Source organism: Xyrauchen texanus, chromosome 8 (genome assembly GCF_025860055.1).
Source record: "Xyrauchen texanus isolate HMW12.3.18 chromosome 8, RBS_HiC_50CHRs, whole genome shotgun sequence".
Classification (NCBI taxonomy): Eukaryota; Metazoa; Chordata; class Actinopteri; order Cypriniformes; family Catostomidae; genus Xyrauchen; species Xyrauchen texanus.
In genome coordinates, this window is record NC_068283.1 from 28183298 (window position 1) to 28200468 (window position 17171).

At 36.4% G+C, this 17171-nt stretch overlaps 1 protein-coding gene across 3 annotated transcripts; it reads right to left on the bottom strand.

The window, feature by feature from the left end:
• Positions 1 to 2005: 2005 nt before the first annotated feature.
• LOC127647359 (GRB2-related adapter protein-like) lies at positions 2006 to 16160 on the bottom strand. Of its 3 annotated transcripts, none has more exons than XM_052131550.1 (8): positions 15850 to 16160; positions 9284 to 9403; positions 8383 to 8474; positions 6743 to 6862; positions 4494 to 4677; positions 4079 to 4183; positions 3414 to 3512; positions 2006 to 3114 (listed from the first exon to the last, which is right to left on the bottom strand). In XM_052131550.1, exons 2-8 carry the CDS (start codon positions 9359 to 9361, stop codon positions 2938 to 2940), a joined length of 855 nt encoding a protein of 284 aa, XP_051987510.1. In that variant the 5' UTR covers positions 9362 to 9403; positions 15850 to 16160; the 3' UTR covers positions 2006 to 2937. The 3 variants fall into 3 exon arrangements, with proteins under 3 accessions (XP_051987510.1, XP_051987509.1, XP_051987511.1); XM_052131549.1 differs by having other exon boundaries at positions 15828 to 16159; XM_052131551.1 differs by lacking the exon at positions 15850 to 16160 and adding an exon at positions 15656 to 15679.
• Between the last annotated feature and the right edge of the window lie 1011 nt (positions 16161 to 17171).

Below are 17171 nucleotides of genomic sequence, written 5' to 3' on the forward strand. Positions count from 1 at the left end.
ATTAACAACAAAGATTAGGACCCTAGACCAATAAGACCAACAAAGAAATGTAAATAATAATAATAAAATAAATAAATAATAATAAAAAAATGTAAACAAAATATTTAATTATATATATATATATATATATATATATATATATATATATATATATATATATATATATAAAGTCAAGTAAAACAATAGGCCTATTGTTTTACTTGACTTTTATTTGAAAGCAGAACTGTAATGCTTATTGAAGTCCTTTACTACTACTGATCTTATATTCGCCATATTTTCCAGTCTGTGTATTAACACAATAATCATACCTCTTTTGCCTGTGCCATGTTTTGACAAATGCCATTTGTAAACACATTTAAAGCTTTGTACTACAAAACTTAATACAATTCTTCCAAAAAGGTTTGCTTGGTGCTGTAAGGGGCCGTTGCACCGAACACGTTTTTGCGCCCTTTTGTGCTGCATTTCAATTGTTTTCCAATGGAAACATGGAAAAACTTGGGTGGGTCAGAATTCCTGTGCTTTGTATTGCTGTATAAGGCTTTGAAACACAGCTTTCTAAATGCCATATAATGAATAGTAACAGTAATACATTGAATAATGGCCATAACACAATATAAATTAAAAACATGTAACCAGGTGGTAAATACCCCTAAAGTTTGTTTTTCACCTTTCATGTTTAAAACTGTTATTTCATTGTCATTTAATATGTTAAGTGAATTATAAAGACAGGAAAAGCAGCGGTTATCTGTATTTCCCTGGAGTTGTCAACAGGGGCCGGTTGCATAAAACTGTTTTAGACTAGTCTTACTAGTTAGTCGTCTAAAATGTTGGTCTTAATTTTTTCAGTCAGTTACATAAAAACTTAGATCAGTCTAATTAAAGACCAAAATGTAAGACAGCACACCTCAGGCTAACTTTTGTTTACATTGCATTTTGCCAATGAAAATAACTGTCAGCTGAGCCAGTGGAGGCTGAAAGGGGCTTGAGTTGAGACTTGGTTGAAGACTATGACTTCAAAAATGGTAACAAAATGTTGTGTTTTTAATTATTTGGGTTAAACCACTAAATGTGTTCATTAAAATACATTTTGAAGCATTGTAGTCCTCTAATAAGCAAATATTCTCAGCGAATAAAAAATGTATTGAGAGTCCACTGTCGGCCATTTTTTTTAAACTGTTCAGTGTCTTATTTTTCCCACAATGCAATGCAAATTAGACCGTCTTACTAAAGACAACTGTGAGCTTGTTTTATGCAACAGGCTTTCTATGGCGTCTATAGCTAGTCAAACTAATTGTTAGATGCAGTCTTAAGTTAATGGCTATGTTTATGCAACCGGCCCCTGGTGACTCTATGTGTTGCGTACGAGACTATGCACATGCATTCTCACCTCGGTCGCTGTTTTGTTAGAAGTAGTGTGAGAGAGACGCGCACTCTCGGGGAAATTGTGGAGTATTGAGAGATCATCCATGGTGTACAACAGTATGTTGAGCATTTCAGTCCTTGTGAAGTGAATGTGGTGTTATGTAGGAGCTGATCGTTATTATTCTCACTGCCATATTGTATTGTAATGTTTTGGAATCGTGTTGCATCACACGTATTTTTGTAAGTTTTTAAGAGTATTGTGTTTGTTAAACACAAGTGGACAGTGATACTCAAGTCTACAGTGTATCACAGTAACTGCACTCAGAGTAATGTAGAGCGGTGAGGAGGTTTAATTGTATAACCAGCTCTGTGAAAGCTCTTATTTTATTTATCCAAATTTTGTTGAATTACTTGCTCTTTTTGTGAACTCTTCTTATCAATTAAATTGATAAGCCATATTTGGGAGTAAATTGTTTTCTTTGAATCAGTAAGAAAACAAACTTAAAAATAAATTGAACCCTCTAATGTGTTCCTGGTGGTAAATCTAAATCCCCGGTCACAAACAGAAAAGATAATATGCTACAAAAAAATAAAAAATAATAATAATAATCTCTGATAGGAATTATATTTAATGTTGTCTCAATATTATCAACATTTTCATAAAAAATGTAAATGCATAGTAAGCGTGAATCTGATGATAAAGGTGTTATATTTAATAATTTGTAGAGTTGGGGAGCTTACTTTTAAAAGTGTACATAAATTATAGATTTTTGTATACAGTGTGTGCAGAGAGTAAGTGAGTTGAAGGGAGAGAGAGAGAGAGAGAGAGAGAGAGAGAGAGTGTAAAATAGTATTTTGAAAGATTGCATGCATGCTCTGCAACTCACATAAGATCACAAAAACACCATAAGAACATAGTAACACATAAAAAAACTGATGTGCAGAAGGTATACACAGAATGTATGATCATTCTTACTGTAGAGAGCACGTCAATATGAAGACAAGGCCAAATCCCAGACATTTTCAGCCAATTTTTAAATTCCGGCTGGATGCTTTTTTCAGGAAGGAAAATAAGTACATGACTGGGATGACGACGACACATGGTCATGATCTCTCAACTTTTTTAAGTGCAAGAACGCGTCAGATCTGAACGGCCCATAACACTGTTAATCTTTTCTCATTTATTGTGTCTACTTAATAAGCAAAAATTAACTTTTTGACATAGCCAAGGAGATAAAAGCATCATTGTATTAGAGCAATGTATAATTAATATCAAAGGAAATGGTGTTGTAATTTGGAAAATTTGACATGTAAGGGGAATGATCTATAGTCTAGTCATTTTTTGTACCTTAGTTGTGAAACAAAACACATGGCTGTATGTTAGGTATAGAACCAACAAAGTCCTTCATGAGTACTGTTTTTCCTTCTCAGTTATTTTTTTACAGTTATCCTAAACCAGCTTCATAAACTGGCAGTCTTAAACATATTGTCCAGTCCATAGACAGGCTTTTGGTAGGAGAATGATGGATATGATCTTGGTACGTTGCTTTTTCACCTCTGAGCAGTGGTAACGTGTTAGATTTGATCTGTGTAATTGGCAGGAAAAAGACCAGTCCTGCCACGCAATCGTCCTTTCCACCACGATGCATCCGAGCGGTCCAGTACTTCGATAATGTCACCAGCATTGAAGCCCAACTCATCGTATTCCTCTGCTGTGAAGTCATATAGTGCTCTCACTTGTATGGTGGACCTCTGAGACACAGACACACACGTCAAATTTTCAGTGCAGTACAAAGGTACTAATATTCTTCAAAACGTTTTTAAATTGTCTATTTAATTTTACTCATCTTCCCTGTGATATTCTGTCAGTAATAGAATATTAGCATACAGACATTGACTGGATTTCATCTAAACTGGGCCCGTGAATTGTTTGTGAATAGAACATTTGTAAAAATAGCCATTTAAGGAAGAAGTGCACCCAGACTGAAATGTGTTACTTGTGACACCCATGAGAGCCCTGTGGGAGTTTTTGAGAATTGTCAGTGTTGTACCGGAGCAGGCAAAGTTTCAGAGGTTCTCCGAGGGACTGGGCTGTTCCTCCCTGTGTAACCCACAGTGTTAGGTTTCTCCTCAACACTTCCCCTCTTACTCTGAGAAAAAAAACATTGAAACATTTTTCAGAGAAGCAATTGCATTTTTATGTGAAACAACTATAGACTAAATATCGTGTAATAGTTAGTGAGCAATTCTCAAGATTGTCACCTAGCTGAACGGCACATAGTGTACTATTATTTTAACAAGGTTTTTAATTGTACATGCATGCAGTTGTTTTGTAACAATTTACAGTAAGTTTGTATACATTAACATTATTTTAACAAGTTTAACATGAACTATCAATGAATAATTCTCTAACAGCATTTATGAATCTTGGTTAATTTCTACATAATAATTTTCATTCACATGAAAAGTTGTTTACATTAACATTTGTTAATGCACGAACAAGTGTACTTCTGAATTAACTTTCATAATTGCAGTATAGACTAATAGTTCATTGTTAGTTCATGAACACATTAACATATGTTAATGTACTGTATATAGACTTTTTGTGTTACTTTTTTGTATATTTATTAGTGTGAATACAGTTGTAATTGAAGGTGAATTTTGATTGTAGGTATGTAGGTATGCAGGTGGGTGTGTTTGTAAATGTTACTGGTACCTTCTGGTTGTGAGTCTGATCTGTTGTGTTGCGGTGTTGAGTTATGGTTTGGGGATTGCCATAACCTCCACCTGGGGGAGGCCGAACCTCTGGCTGACTTTTTATCTGAAAATGAGAATTACCCTCCATATATTTATTCATCTCCTGTACACAAAATCTGATCACAATGAATCAATAAATGTGACATTATATCTCCACCACAGCATTTCAGGTTTTGATTCTCTTGCATCATCTATGTCTCTTGATAAAACAGCAGATAGAGCAGCTGTAAAAGTTAGTTAAGGAAGGCTGGGGGTAAAAAGGAAATTTTCTGATTTGGCTTTATGGGGCTTTGTTATGAGATTTGGTATAAACAGAAATAACCTGGAATATCAATAGTAAATCTAATGTGTTCATTGATCTAGAGTTTATTTACGGGTGGAGGTGCTCTTGGCTCATTACTGCTTTCGTCCCTCAAGAAGATCTCCCTCTGCTTGGATATGGAAGAGGTCTTGTAGTATTCCACCAGCTTGTTTAGGGAGGTAAACCTCTCTGTCCACAGGTAGTAATGGCCCTTATTATCCTTCATAACTTTAAAATGCTGTACATCATACTCGTGTCTGTGAGAATGGAAAAAACAAAGGGAGAAAAAAATAAATCAATGTGTGTAAAACAAACAATAACTGTCCACACTTATTTGAATGTCTTATTTGGAGATATGACAGACAACAATCAAAATATAAATCTGCTTACAGTGTGCAATTAAGAAGTCAATTAACAGATGCTTTTAATTAAAGAGACTTACGATAGACTTAATAAAGTAATGGTACCCCTGGAGTAACTTGCCTTGCTCAAGGGCACAATGGTGATGGTTCATGGGTCATTCTTTATAAGGCCCAAATTGGCAACCTTTTGATCACCAGCCCTGAGCTGCTTGATGGAGTGCTGCTTATTCCATGAGTAAAATAAATGTTGTGAATTATGTACTTACACTGTACTGTCTTCTGTTTATAATGAATGTAACTACAGTGCCTTCAAAAATGTTAACCCTAAACTGAAACTGATAAGTATTTTATTTTTAATTGGCTGTGAAACAGGAATAAATTAAAAAAATTCAATAGGGTGAATACTTTCGTAAGGCACTGTACAATTGTCTCACTGCACTGAATATTGTAAATGGGTTGCACAACCCACTCTCTGCCCTAGAGGAAACTCTCTCTTTCTCTCTCAGAACCTATAGGTGATTTACGTAAAGATGGCTGAAACAAATTAACTGTCTGACCGCTATAATAAGATGAATGTTATTGATGTATTGATGGAGAATTTCCATAGACAGGTTAAGTGTGTGTGGGCAGATATGGCTCAGGTGCAAAGCTCCCTGGGAGGTATGAGGATCTTTCAGCCTCATGGCTTGAGGGACAACAAGACTGACAAGTTCATTTTTGGGATTAAGCATTAATAGCACACAAAGAGAGTCAGTATAACGGTCAGATGAATATTTGCATTATGTTAACAGGACTGGTCAATCAAGGTGTGGATGAAGGACAACCTGATCAACAAACATCCACACCTTGATTGACCTGGCTGTGTGGCAAATATCATTGTCCTGCTGGAAAAAACAATCCTCAGAGTAGCGGAACATTGTCAGAGCAGAAGGATGCAAGTTTTCTTCCAGGATAACCTTGTACATGGCTTGATTAACAAAGATGAATCTGCCCGAAGCACCCCCAATTCATCACTGATCCTCCAACTGGTTGTCTGGAGAGGTCTTCAAGCCACAGTGTCTCACACACACTGTGAAATTTGGTGGAGGATCGGTGATGATCTGGGGGTGCTTCAGCAAGGCTGTAATTGGGCAGATTCGTCTTTGTGAGGGATGCATGAATAAAGACATGTTCAAGGTTATCCTGGAAGAAAACTTGTTTCCTTCTGCTCTGACAATGTTCCCCAACTCTGACGATTGTTTTTTCCAGATTGTTTTTTGGACAATGCTCCATGCCACACTGCCAGGTCAATCAAAATATGTAGATTGAGAAACACCGGATCAAGACCCTGTCAGGTCCAGCCCAATCTCCAGACCTCAACCCCATTGAAAACCTCTGTAATGTGATCAAGAGGAAGATGGATGGCCACAAGCCATCAAACAAAGCCAAGCTGCTTGAATTTTTGCACCAGGAGTGGCATAAAGTCACCCAGCAGCAATATGAAAGACTAGCAGAGAGCATACAAAGACGCATGAAAGCTGTGATTGAAAATCAGGGTTATTCCACCAAATATTGATTTCTGAATTCTTCATAAGTTAAAACATTATTATTGTGTTGTTTAAAAATGAACTTGTTTTCTTTGCATTATTCGAGGTCTGAAAACACTGTATTTTTTTGTTATTTTGACCAGTTGTCATTTTCTGAAAATAAATGCTATAAATGACAATATTTTTATTTGGAATTTGGGAGGATTGTTGTCAATACTTAATAGAATAAAAAAAATCATTTTACTCAAACACATATCTATAAATCCAGTAAATCCAGAGAAACTGATTTTTTTCCAGAGCTGTATACTGTATAAATATAATTGAAGAAAGGTTTATATGATATAATAACAAATCAATGTCTTTATGGAGACAATTAATGGGACCCGCAACCCGACTGCAGCAAACAGTCAGTTTTCTTCTCCAACTTTTTATACCTGACTGAGATGGAGAATTCTCCAGGGGAACTCTGGCTGCCACGGATCAGGAAAGCCCCCAACTCTTTGGACATGAGCATCTCCTCAGCAGTACTACGACTGGCGTTCTCCTTGAACCAGCTGCAGAGGGAATGCAAATACACTCATGTGCTAAAGCAGGTCATTCAAACCCCTTTCTTCATCTACTCACTATTCAGAATCAGCTTTATTGAGCTGTATTGACAAGTGTTCTCAAGTACACAAGGAATACATTTTTTGGTGACAAGTGCACACAGCATAAAAAACAAGATTAGAGTAGGACATATAACAAAATTACATATGTACATGTGCAAGTGGTAATGTATGTGCAAGGTAGTGGGGTGTGTACAGTAATTTAATTAAATATGTGAATTTACATATGTACATGAGATATGTATTTACATTATTTATTTACTACTTATAGCCACTCTGGTATGTTCCTGGCCTGATTGTACAATGTTTTATCCCCACTTCTCTAAGCATCCTCTTTGGCATGATGAAGCTGTCTGGGTTTTCCTGTACACCATGGTTTATCATTATTGAATGACAAAAATGTCCTAGTAGGGATGTGCATATCCTTACAGAAACTGATGTATGATGTCACAGTATATGTAAGCTCGTCCAGGTCTGTGGCTGCAGCCTTAAAAACACTCCAATCAGTGCAGTCAAAGCAAGCTTGTAGTTACAGCTCTGCTTCATTGGTCCACTATTTACAGTCCTTAAAAGAGGCTTAGTTGATTTTAGTTTCTGCTTGTAGGTCGGGAGAAGATGAACCAGACAGTGATCAGATAGTCCTAAAACTGCACGTGGGCCAGAGCGATATGCATCCTTTACAGTTGTGCAGAAGTGGTTCAATATATTCATTTCTCTGGTAGGGCATGTGATGTGATGTTTGTATTTTGGCAGTTCACATGTGAGGTTAGCTTTATTAAAATCTCCCAGAATAATGATAAGAGAATCCGGGTGTTGTTGCTCTGTTTCTGTAATGTGATCATCCAGCTGTTGCAACGCTGCATTCATGCATGTTTGTGGTGGGGCATAAACACTCACCATAATAAATTAGGAAAACTCCTGCGCTGAGTAGAAAGGCTTAAAGTTGATGAAGAGCACCTCTAAATTAGGACAGCACAACTCCATCAACACTGTTACATCTGTACATCAACTTTCATTGTTGTAAAAGCATGTTCCAACACCTCTCGTTTTCCCCGTTAAACTCTGAAAACAACTGAAAACCCTGCAGATGTAACGTGCTGTCCGGGATGGCTTTTCACAGCCAGGTTTCCGTGAATCACAGAGCGGCAGAGTTAGAACAGTTCTTATTTGTTTGAGTGAGCAGAAGCAGTTTGTCCGTTTTGTTGGAGAGGAAGCGGACATTCGCCCAGTAATTCGCCCGGCAAAACATTATCAGGTATGCACTGCTGAATATTCAGCAGTTCATCCCTGGTGAAACTGATTGGGAAAGAGTGATAAAAACATGACAAACAAACAAAAGTATCAAAAACGCTAGAGAGCTCCACACAGAAGCAGCCATCTAATTTACTACATTATTCCCCACTTCATTAACTAGTACATGCTCACAAGTTATTTGCAAACAACCAATAATATCACGAACGTAAGCTCACCTTGATGTTTGCCTATCAACATAGTTTTTAGGTACATAGCCTTCGTGACCGTGCAGCTCTGCCTTAAACCATTCGTCTTGAGACCCCAGGATCTGTAACGAGCAACATTTGTCAAAATAAATTACACACATTGAATCTGATTTCTGTGATACACTTCTCCAACTACACATCAACTAACAGTGGTTTATTATATTTTTAACAACAATAACAATCATATACAGACTGAACATTATAGGGTCTTTTGCTTAACTCATGTCAATGTCCAATGCATTAACCCCTGGACTGAAGAATGAGCTACAGAGTAACATGGCTCTTAAAGTTTAAACAGTTTCAACTTTTGTTCGATGCTTGCTTTTTGAAGCACTGCCAATGAGTATCGGACAATTTGCATGATGTATGCAATGCTTGACAGGTCCAACTTTGCAAGTTTTTGATTTTCCACACATGATCATTTTGTAGTGCAAAGCATCAAGAAATTTTAAAAAACTGTCAAACATTATGAAGCAACTTTGAATGCCTTTTTTTAGTCATGGTGGCTAATTTCCTGAACAAATGTCACTTCACCAAAACCACCTCAAGATAGTAAACATTAATGAAACCACATTTAATGAGTCAATGAGACTTTTTTTCTGCAATATCAAAGCAATTGGCAGACATGTTTTCACAGTTTACTGTGTAAATTTCCCACTTTGTTGCTACTTTGCAACTTTGTAAAATCCCACTTCCGTGACACAATCGGCAACTCTTATCAAGTGGAGGTCAAAGCAAAGCATGCCGCTTTCACTGATCAGTGTGTTCAATCCCTGATGCAAGTCACGTGAAAGAGCCTAAAGCCTATATTCAGATAAAACTGAGACACCTGAATTGAATTGAATGAATATTTGGGTTCTCTGCCACTCACTTTCACAATGTCTCCTTTCCGGAAGCTGAGCTCATCTTCTGCCGTCCCATTAAAGTCATATTTACCCCTGGCCTCCATAATGAAATACTGAGAGGTTGATTGGAGGAGAGGGACTACAGGCTTGGAAGAGACAAAGGGAAGAGATAAGCTACAGTTTAGATAAACCAAGGTGCTGAAAACGAAGAGTAAATGTGTTAAAGTCGGACCCATAATAGACCAGAGGTCAAAGGCTTGCTGATGATTTTCTGACAGCATGCAGCTGTGGTAAAATGGCTACTCATGCCTTTATGCAATGCAAATGTGTCTTTGTAAAAGTTGAGCAGGTTCATTTGAAGAAAGGCTATGTTGTGCTAATTAAGATTTCCGACATGACCTCGTGTAGTCCAAAAGCAGATTATTTTTTTATAAGTGTTTATGGTACAAAGAAAAAGAATTAGCTGGAACAAGCCAGTTACTGTGTTGGTTGATATGTATGAATGAAGAGGTAAGACTTAATATAACACACTCTCTGTGATCTGAGGATGTTAAGAAACTTGTATAACTACTTTTAAGAGGCCATCAGAGCTTCACCTAAAGAAGAGACAAATGTAGATTTAAATAAACTAAGCAAAATGGATTGAGAGGCAAGCAGCTTGAAGACTGATGTAAATCCAGAATATATGTATGTATGTACAAGGAGATACTACAGGGAAAGAGTTTCTCTATGAACCTGAGATTTAGATCTGTATTGGATGTGCATTTAAAGAAAGATAATTATTTACTCCCTTAACCTTGGCCATTATAAACAAAACTCTCCCTTCATCTTTGCAATGAGTGCATGGGATGTTTATCCTTCAGGGGATGTTTATAATCAGATTGATCTTCCTTGAAACACAAACTGTCTTACGTATAACAGTCTTCACTGTTCTCCTCTGAATTGGGCTTTTCAAAGTGAAGAGGAGAGGCACGGATGCTGGTAATCAGGATAATTTCCATCTTTCTGATCAGGGGTTAGGAAAGTCATGCAAAGAGCAGAGGAGGAAATGCAGATTCAATTGTATTTAATTACTACAGTATGATGCATGTCCACATCCTACATTTGAGATGGCGAGAGTACAAGAGAAAGTGAGGGAGAGAGAGAGAGAGAGAAAGAGGGCGAGTGAAAATGTACAGCGGTATTAGCAAATTACTAAACAAAAAAGTGTCTTTAACTCACAAAAACAGGAAATTTGCAAAAGTAAACCCAGCCTCTTAACTTTTCAATGATAATAAGTTCGATATCTTACATATTAAATATTATGGACTGGAAATTAAATATTACGGACTGGAAATTAAATATTACAATTAATTAAGTTGAAGCCACAAGGAATATCACAGATTAGCTAAATTTTGAATTTATAACATTTATACATTTTAAAATATATGAAATTCCAGTTAAATTTAAGATATGCATTGGAGAGAAATAACTCTCAAGCGTATCAAACAGCACACGCACTCTGTCAATGCACCTGACGTGGCAAAAGGCCCACATTACACTGAATGCTTATGACCTTTGAAGTGTTTAACAAAAATTTTGTTTTCAGCTTTTTTCCAAGTTTTACAGTGTAAACATCTTTACTACTGTAAAGTGACATAACTGACAGAGTTTCTCCAACAAGGTACACATATCTGATGAATCTATAATGAAACACATTCTTGATTATTTTCATTATTTTATTGTTTAGTTGTTGCAGCACAACCTTACAGCTGATGGTGGGCTGTCTTGAAAGGTTTATATAATATCATTAAATATGAATGGGATTTTTATTTCAGGAACCCGACTGCTGCACTCTATTCTGGTATTTCTCTAGCTTATCATACCTCACATTGGCTCACTGTAACAGGAAATTTGCAAAAGTAAACAGCCTCATTATTCAGATAATAAATTGAATACCATCTTACATATTAAAATGTACATTAAATAAAGTTGAAGCCACAAGAAATATCCCAAATTAGCTACTTCCCTTAGACATAATATTAAAACTGTACTTTAAATTCCTTGCTACTGCAGTGGGGATTTCTTTAAGACTGCAAGGGAAGCTCAGCTTCCCCTATAATGTCAAAAAAATAATGGTCAAATATGTACTATTGTGTAAACAATTTATTGACTAAAAATGCGTTAGAACACGTTCATCTCGAAGACGAGTTCGTTCAGAATCAGCTACATTACATATAGCAGGTCGGCTGACTCGATTTACTTCTCATACATTCCCGTAGCGTCAGTGCATTTCCCTGTTGAAGCCGAGCGTCCATTGACTTCAATGGGGCTGCTCTGAACAGTTTTTTTCAGTGCTCCGAAACTAGACGGTCATTGGATAAATGCTGCGATTATGTCCCGCCCACGGACGCTCAGCATCTCTGGGGGTGAATGAGGAGTGGGCTGGCCCGGACTCCGGGCTTCCGCATGATGATTGGAGGATCTGTCGAAAGACTGCATCTCCTTTTGATTGACCGCGGATTTCTCAAGTGTAGTCGAAAGACAAACTGCTGCAACCTATTTCTTTATATTTGTTTGGCGAAATTGCTAGTCAATTTGCATAATACATTTCACACAATTATACACCACATTCCTTGTTTCAGTTTTACCAAGTTTAATATATTTTGTTTTAGAGCGTTCGTTCATTCGTTCGTTCGTTCGTTCATTCATTCATTCATTCATACAGTAGGCTAGGCTAGCGTTGTACGGGTGAAACTGCGCACAATGGCAGACGGTGCTAATATTGTCGACCTGATTTTGGCGAAGCCATTTGAAAGTCTTTCTTACGAGGAAAAAATTAGAATTAAACAGCAGGGCAGATCAACACCTAAGATTGATTTAGTGCAAAAAATAGGGTAAATAAGTTTATAATGTAGGCCGAAAATGAGCTTCCCCTCTTTGAAAGACCAGCAGCCGCCACTGCTACTGTGCCATCTTTTATTCCTGGATCAAAACCAACAAATTATACAAAAATCAAGTCATGTTTAGAATTTCATAAATGGGTCTCCTCAATCCAGATCAATACAATAACATGATCCCAAAGCACTAACAATAAATAATTAATCAAAACACGAGTTGCTTTTGTGACACAAGGCTGTGCATCAGTTGCGGATTTTATTATACGGCCTTCAGCCTAACTAGAATTTAGGCATCCTAAAAGATTCCTAAATTGAACTTTTCTAACTATAGAATGAGTTGTGTCCCCTCACAGAACTAAAAGACATCACTCCAAAAGCTATGCCTTTGTGACAACACCAAGAGGGATTTTCATTGCAAGTTTAGATAATGTCTTCCAAGACTTGCCCCTTGACTTACAAGTTCATTAGATGGCAAAATCGTAACATATCCAATGAGATCAGGCTGAATATTGTCTCATAGTTGAGAAATTTTAGGTGTTTTCATGCATGCGACAGTACAAACCACTATGGGGCTGACTGATGTCAGAAACGAATTATATTAAACAATATTTGCCAATATAGGCATTCATTTTTGCCTATAAAAATTTTTTTATTAACTTATTTTTTTTATTTTTTTATTAAATATTAACATCAAATACAAGTAGCTGTAAATAATGCTCAAGATAGTATAACACAGTAAACTAGGTTACATATTAAATAATTGGCTAATAATAGTCACTGTGTTTAACAGGTGCTGTCTAACATCACAATATATTTTAATGTAATCGTTGATCCAGTTATGCATTTGCAGAGTGTTTTCTTCACATTCAGTGTTTTCATACAGTAGCTATTTTAATTTTTTTAATTGCTTCATAAGATAGCACATTCAAAAACACACATCTGAGACAGTGAATATATCTGCATCCTGATATCATGAAAATGAACAACATTGCATGGCAACATTGGCACAACATAACATGACATGGCAACATTTTTACAAAACAAAATTAAGTGCTTTGTTACACGTTTTGTTGCAGTTTCCCAGTGAAATATCTAGCAAGGTGCACTAAAAGTGAGTGAATAGTGTTGTAATCAAACAAGGTTTTTAAGGTGAATGTTAGAGGTTTTAATGAGTAAAACGTATCCACCTAACCTAAAACTTTAAACTAAACCTGACTAATAGTGACCTAAAAGCAAATATGACATGAAAAACACATTTTATGAAGCAACTATGTTATTTTGTGTTGCTTCTATTGGTCTCACATGTCAGCTTGTGGGCTTGGCAGGGTTCAATCCTCGGTATCTACCACACAAACTTATCACATTGAAATAAGTGTATAAATGTAGGTGGGTCTGTATTACAAGCATAATGTTTTTTAAATTATGTGTTAGACTTTATTTGATATCATAACATAGCAGTGTGTGAGCAATGTGAAAAATAAGGGTTTATATCGTAAGTCATACTGCAATCAGCCATTGTATTCGTGATTTGTGTGAAAGTGAATAAAAAGTGTTCATTACACTGCAAAATGTAGAAAGTGGCACACAAAACACAGTTTGCAAAAATGTAGTTATATTATTAATATTAATTTATATTAATATTATTATTTAAATATGAATTAAAAATGTGAATACAGTTCACTACAGTGTTGAGGCAGTACACCTATTACTGGGTAGGTAGGCCAAGAACAGAACAATATGAAATGTATCAAATACAATCAAACAAATAAAGACATTTTTGATTTCCATGAGGAATTTTTGTCATTTCTGGTGGCATTTTTGCCTGATGTATATTGATATATATACAACGTATATTTTATTAATCAGATACTGTGCATTATTTCAATGCAGTGCAGGCACAATCTCATTATGCCACTTGGATTAGATAATTTTTGTCCCACTTTTAATAAAATTAATCTCATACAATGTCTTTATACTTGCAAATGCCTTCAGTGTCATCCATGTCAATTTGCCACCTCTAGATTACACTGAACTGAACCCCAACCCAGCCCTCCTTACCTCCCTCTCCCCTCTGGTCTTAAGAAAACATATTTCTCAGCTGTGCAGCGATTATATGTGAGAGCTGATCTCTCAGTCATGGAAATGTGCTGTGTCACTTCAAAATATTCAAAAGCAACAATTTCACATTAAATGGAGTGCAAAAATGTGACACCCATAACAATTAAAAAAAATGATTTAGTCCCAGACTCCAAATGTTACACTATCCATTCTCTGTCCAAATGACATGCAATTTGTTAAATTTGTGATGAGGATAGCTTTTATGTTTTGTGGATTCATTTGACTGAGGGAAAGTTTAGAGAGACAATACAATGAATGATGTATAGACTACAAAGAAATGGGCTCTGAATGGAAACGGGGAGCTAAGCTGTGTGACGGCAAAGACTGAGAATGACTGAGAAGGACATAATAGTACTGTTATCCTCAGTGCCTGGATAGCAAAAACGTGGCATTGCTACTTTAATTAAAGTTAATTCATATTTCAACCTTTATCAAACGGCCAAATGTTATTTTAAATACTTCTGTTATGTTGCTGCTCAAATTAAAAGCTAATAGTCAAGATTGCTGTTGAAGCTGGCACACTTCATCTGGCCTGTGCAGCAAGCAATCTCCCAGTATCTGTATTATCCTCAAGATTACGGCTCAAAAAAAATGGGTAAATAAGATAAGGCCTTATTGTAAATGAAATCATTGCCTTCAAACACAGGCATTTGAATACATGCAAACTGCATGACCATATGAACCCGCAGGCATTATAAGGAAGAAAAATAAAATGGCATTTTAAGTTTAAAATCTGATTTGAATGGTGTAACAGAAGATGATTTCATGAATAAACACTGTGCTTTAGTCTCATTCCTTCAACAGACTATCTCTAAGTGTTTTTTTGAGCAATGTGCTATTTTGCAAAGGCCCAGTGGTTTTACACCTGGCAAATACATATATACTTTGGCTTGCAAGCACGGCCTTGAATTATTCAACTGAACATTGACTAATGTAATTTGGATGGAATTTAAAGGTTGATATTAGGATAGCAACAACTCTTGATTTTAGAAATAGGTAAATGTGAAACAGATTAAATTGGGCAAGGACCCCTGTTAAAATATATATTCTACATTTATACTATAAAGCCTATATATTTACATACTGTATACACACACTACCAGTTAAGGTTTTTTTTTGACAATAAAATGTATTATAGCTTTTCCTAAATTACAGCTCTGCACCTGGGCTAGAACTTAAACAGTATTGAAGAAGTTCTCACGTTGGGTATCTTCACTTTGCAGTCCAAATCATCCATAAAAAACAAATGCAAATTTTAGTTTTATAAAGAAATTCACACATAGGAACAATTTGTGTCTACAGATATAATTTTAATTATTGAAGCATAATCCTTCAGATCAAACGTTTTTAAGCTATTAAGAAACAAATTAATTCACGTGAGCCCAGAAGCCAACAACTTACTTGAGCATCTCAGTGATTCTCAGTGCGCAGCCAATCGCAGATAAAGCCAACAGTAGCCTACTATGCAAAGTGTTGCAACTGGAAAACAATTTCACACAAGGCTATTTTTTGTGCTGGCAACTTCCAGGCTCTCTCATACCATAAAAACGAAAGGCAAACCATATGACTTTACCGTTGTCTCAGAAAGGACAAACCTCCTGCAGAAGAGCGGTCACCCCTCACGGCGCCTCAAGAATCACCCACTACACAACTTCTACACTTGCACGCGTGCACTTGCTGTTGAAGCGCTGCATTACACCAACCACAAGAGCGAGCGGAACTGTTGACCCCGCCCCTTTTGATTCCAATTAGAACGCGAGAATTAGAACTATCGAATTATTAGGTATGATTTTGGCAGTATATCAAAAGTATCGTGTAGGTTTTCCTTTGCTGTGTTTCATGCGACTGACTGTTAACACAATTACATCGTTTTGCTGTTAAACGAAAAGCCAGTCAGTCTACGTCGTCGGTGTCTGCCTATTTCAAGTGTTTGCACCAAGAGAGAAGGAACACGTAACTCATGCAGTTCTGCTAGAGTGGTAATGTACGCATGTGACAGGAAACCCAAGCCAACAGATCAATCTCTCTCTCTCTCTCTCTCTCTCTCTCTCTCTCTCTCTCTCTCTCTCTCTCTCTCTCTCTCTCTCTCTCTCTCTCCTCATATAAGATTGTTTGTATCTATTCTAAAGTTATACATATTTTGATAAAGCTGGGTTATGCTCTGACAATATTGTGGACCAAGACATCAAGCCACATGCAATGCTCCAACATGAAAATATAGTAATTTACATCACATGCTTGTAGTATATTTTGACTAAGCTTTTAAGGAGAGAGAAAAAAAAAAGACACAGGAAGAAAGAAAGAAAGAAAGAAAGAAAGAAAGAAAGAAAGAAAGAAAGAAAGAAAGAAAGAAAGGAATGAAGATGTTGGGATCCAGCCCTCATTTGGCAGAACTTTACATTAGTGTTACACATACATGTTAATATATTTAACAACAATCTCAGCAACAGTAACAATTTAGTGTAATTACAAAATGTGCCACAAAATAATTGCATATAAAATACAGGATGTTTGTTAATATTATTACTCTAATCTTTAATAATGACATTATAATGTGTAGTTTAATGTATAGTGTGACCCCTCATTATCAAAAATAATAGGAGATTTATTTGAGCTCTATGTCCAGGTGGACCTGAGCTGTGCACTCTGGGTTATCTCTCTATTTTCTAACACCATTTCTGACAAATGTCTTTCCTTCTCTGTCAATAATAATAATATTAAATTAAGCTTCCCGACAGAACACAGAATTTGACCTCAGACAGGTCAGAAAACAGAACTGAAAGGGATTCCGCTGCTGTATCCTGACCGTCTGTTTTACAGTTACTGTACAAAACTGTCTATAAACAGATGCCATTGTTTGCTGGTCACTTAAACAGGTCATTAGCAAAGATCCTTGGAGAGGTTAAAATTCATAAAG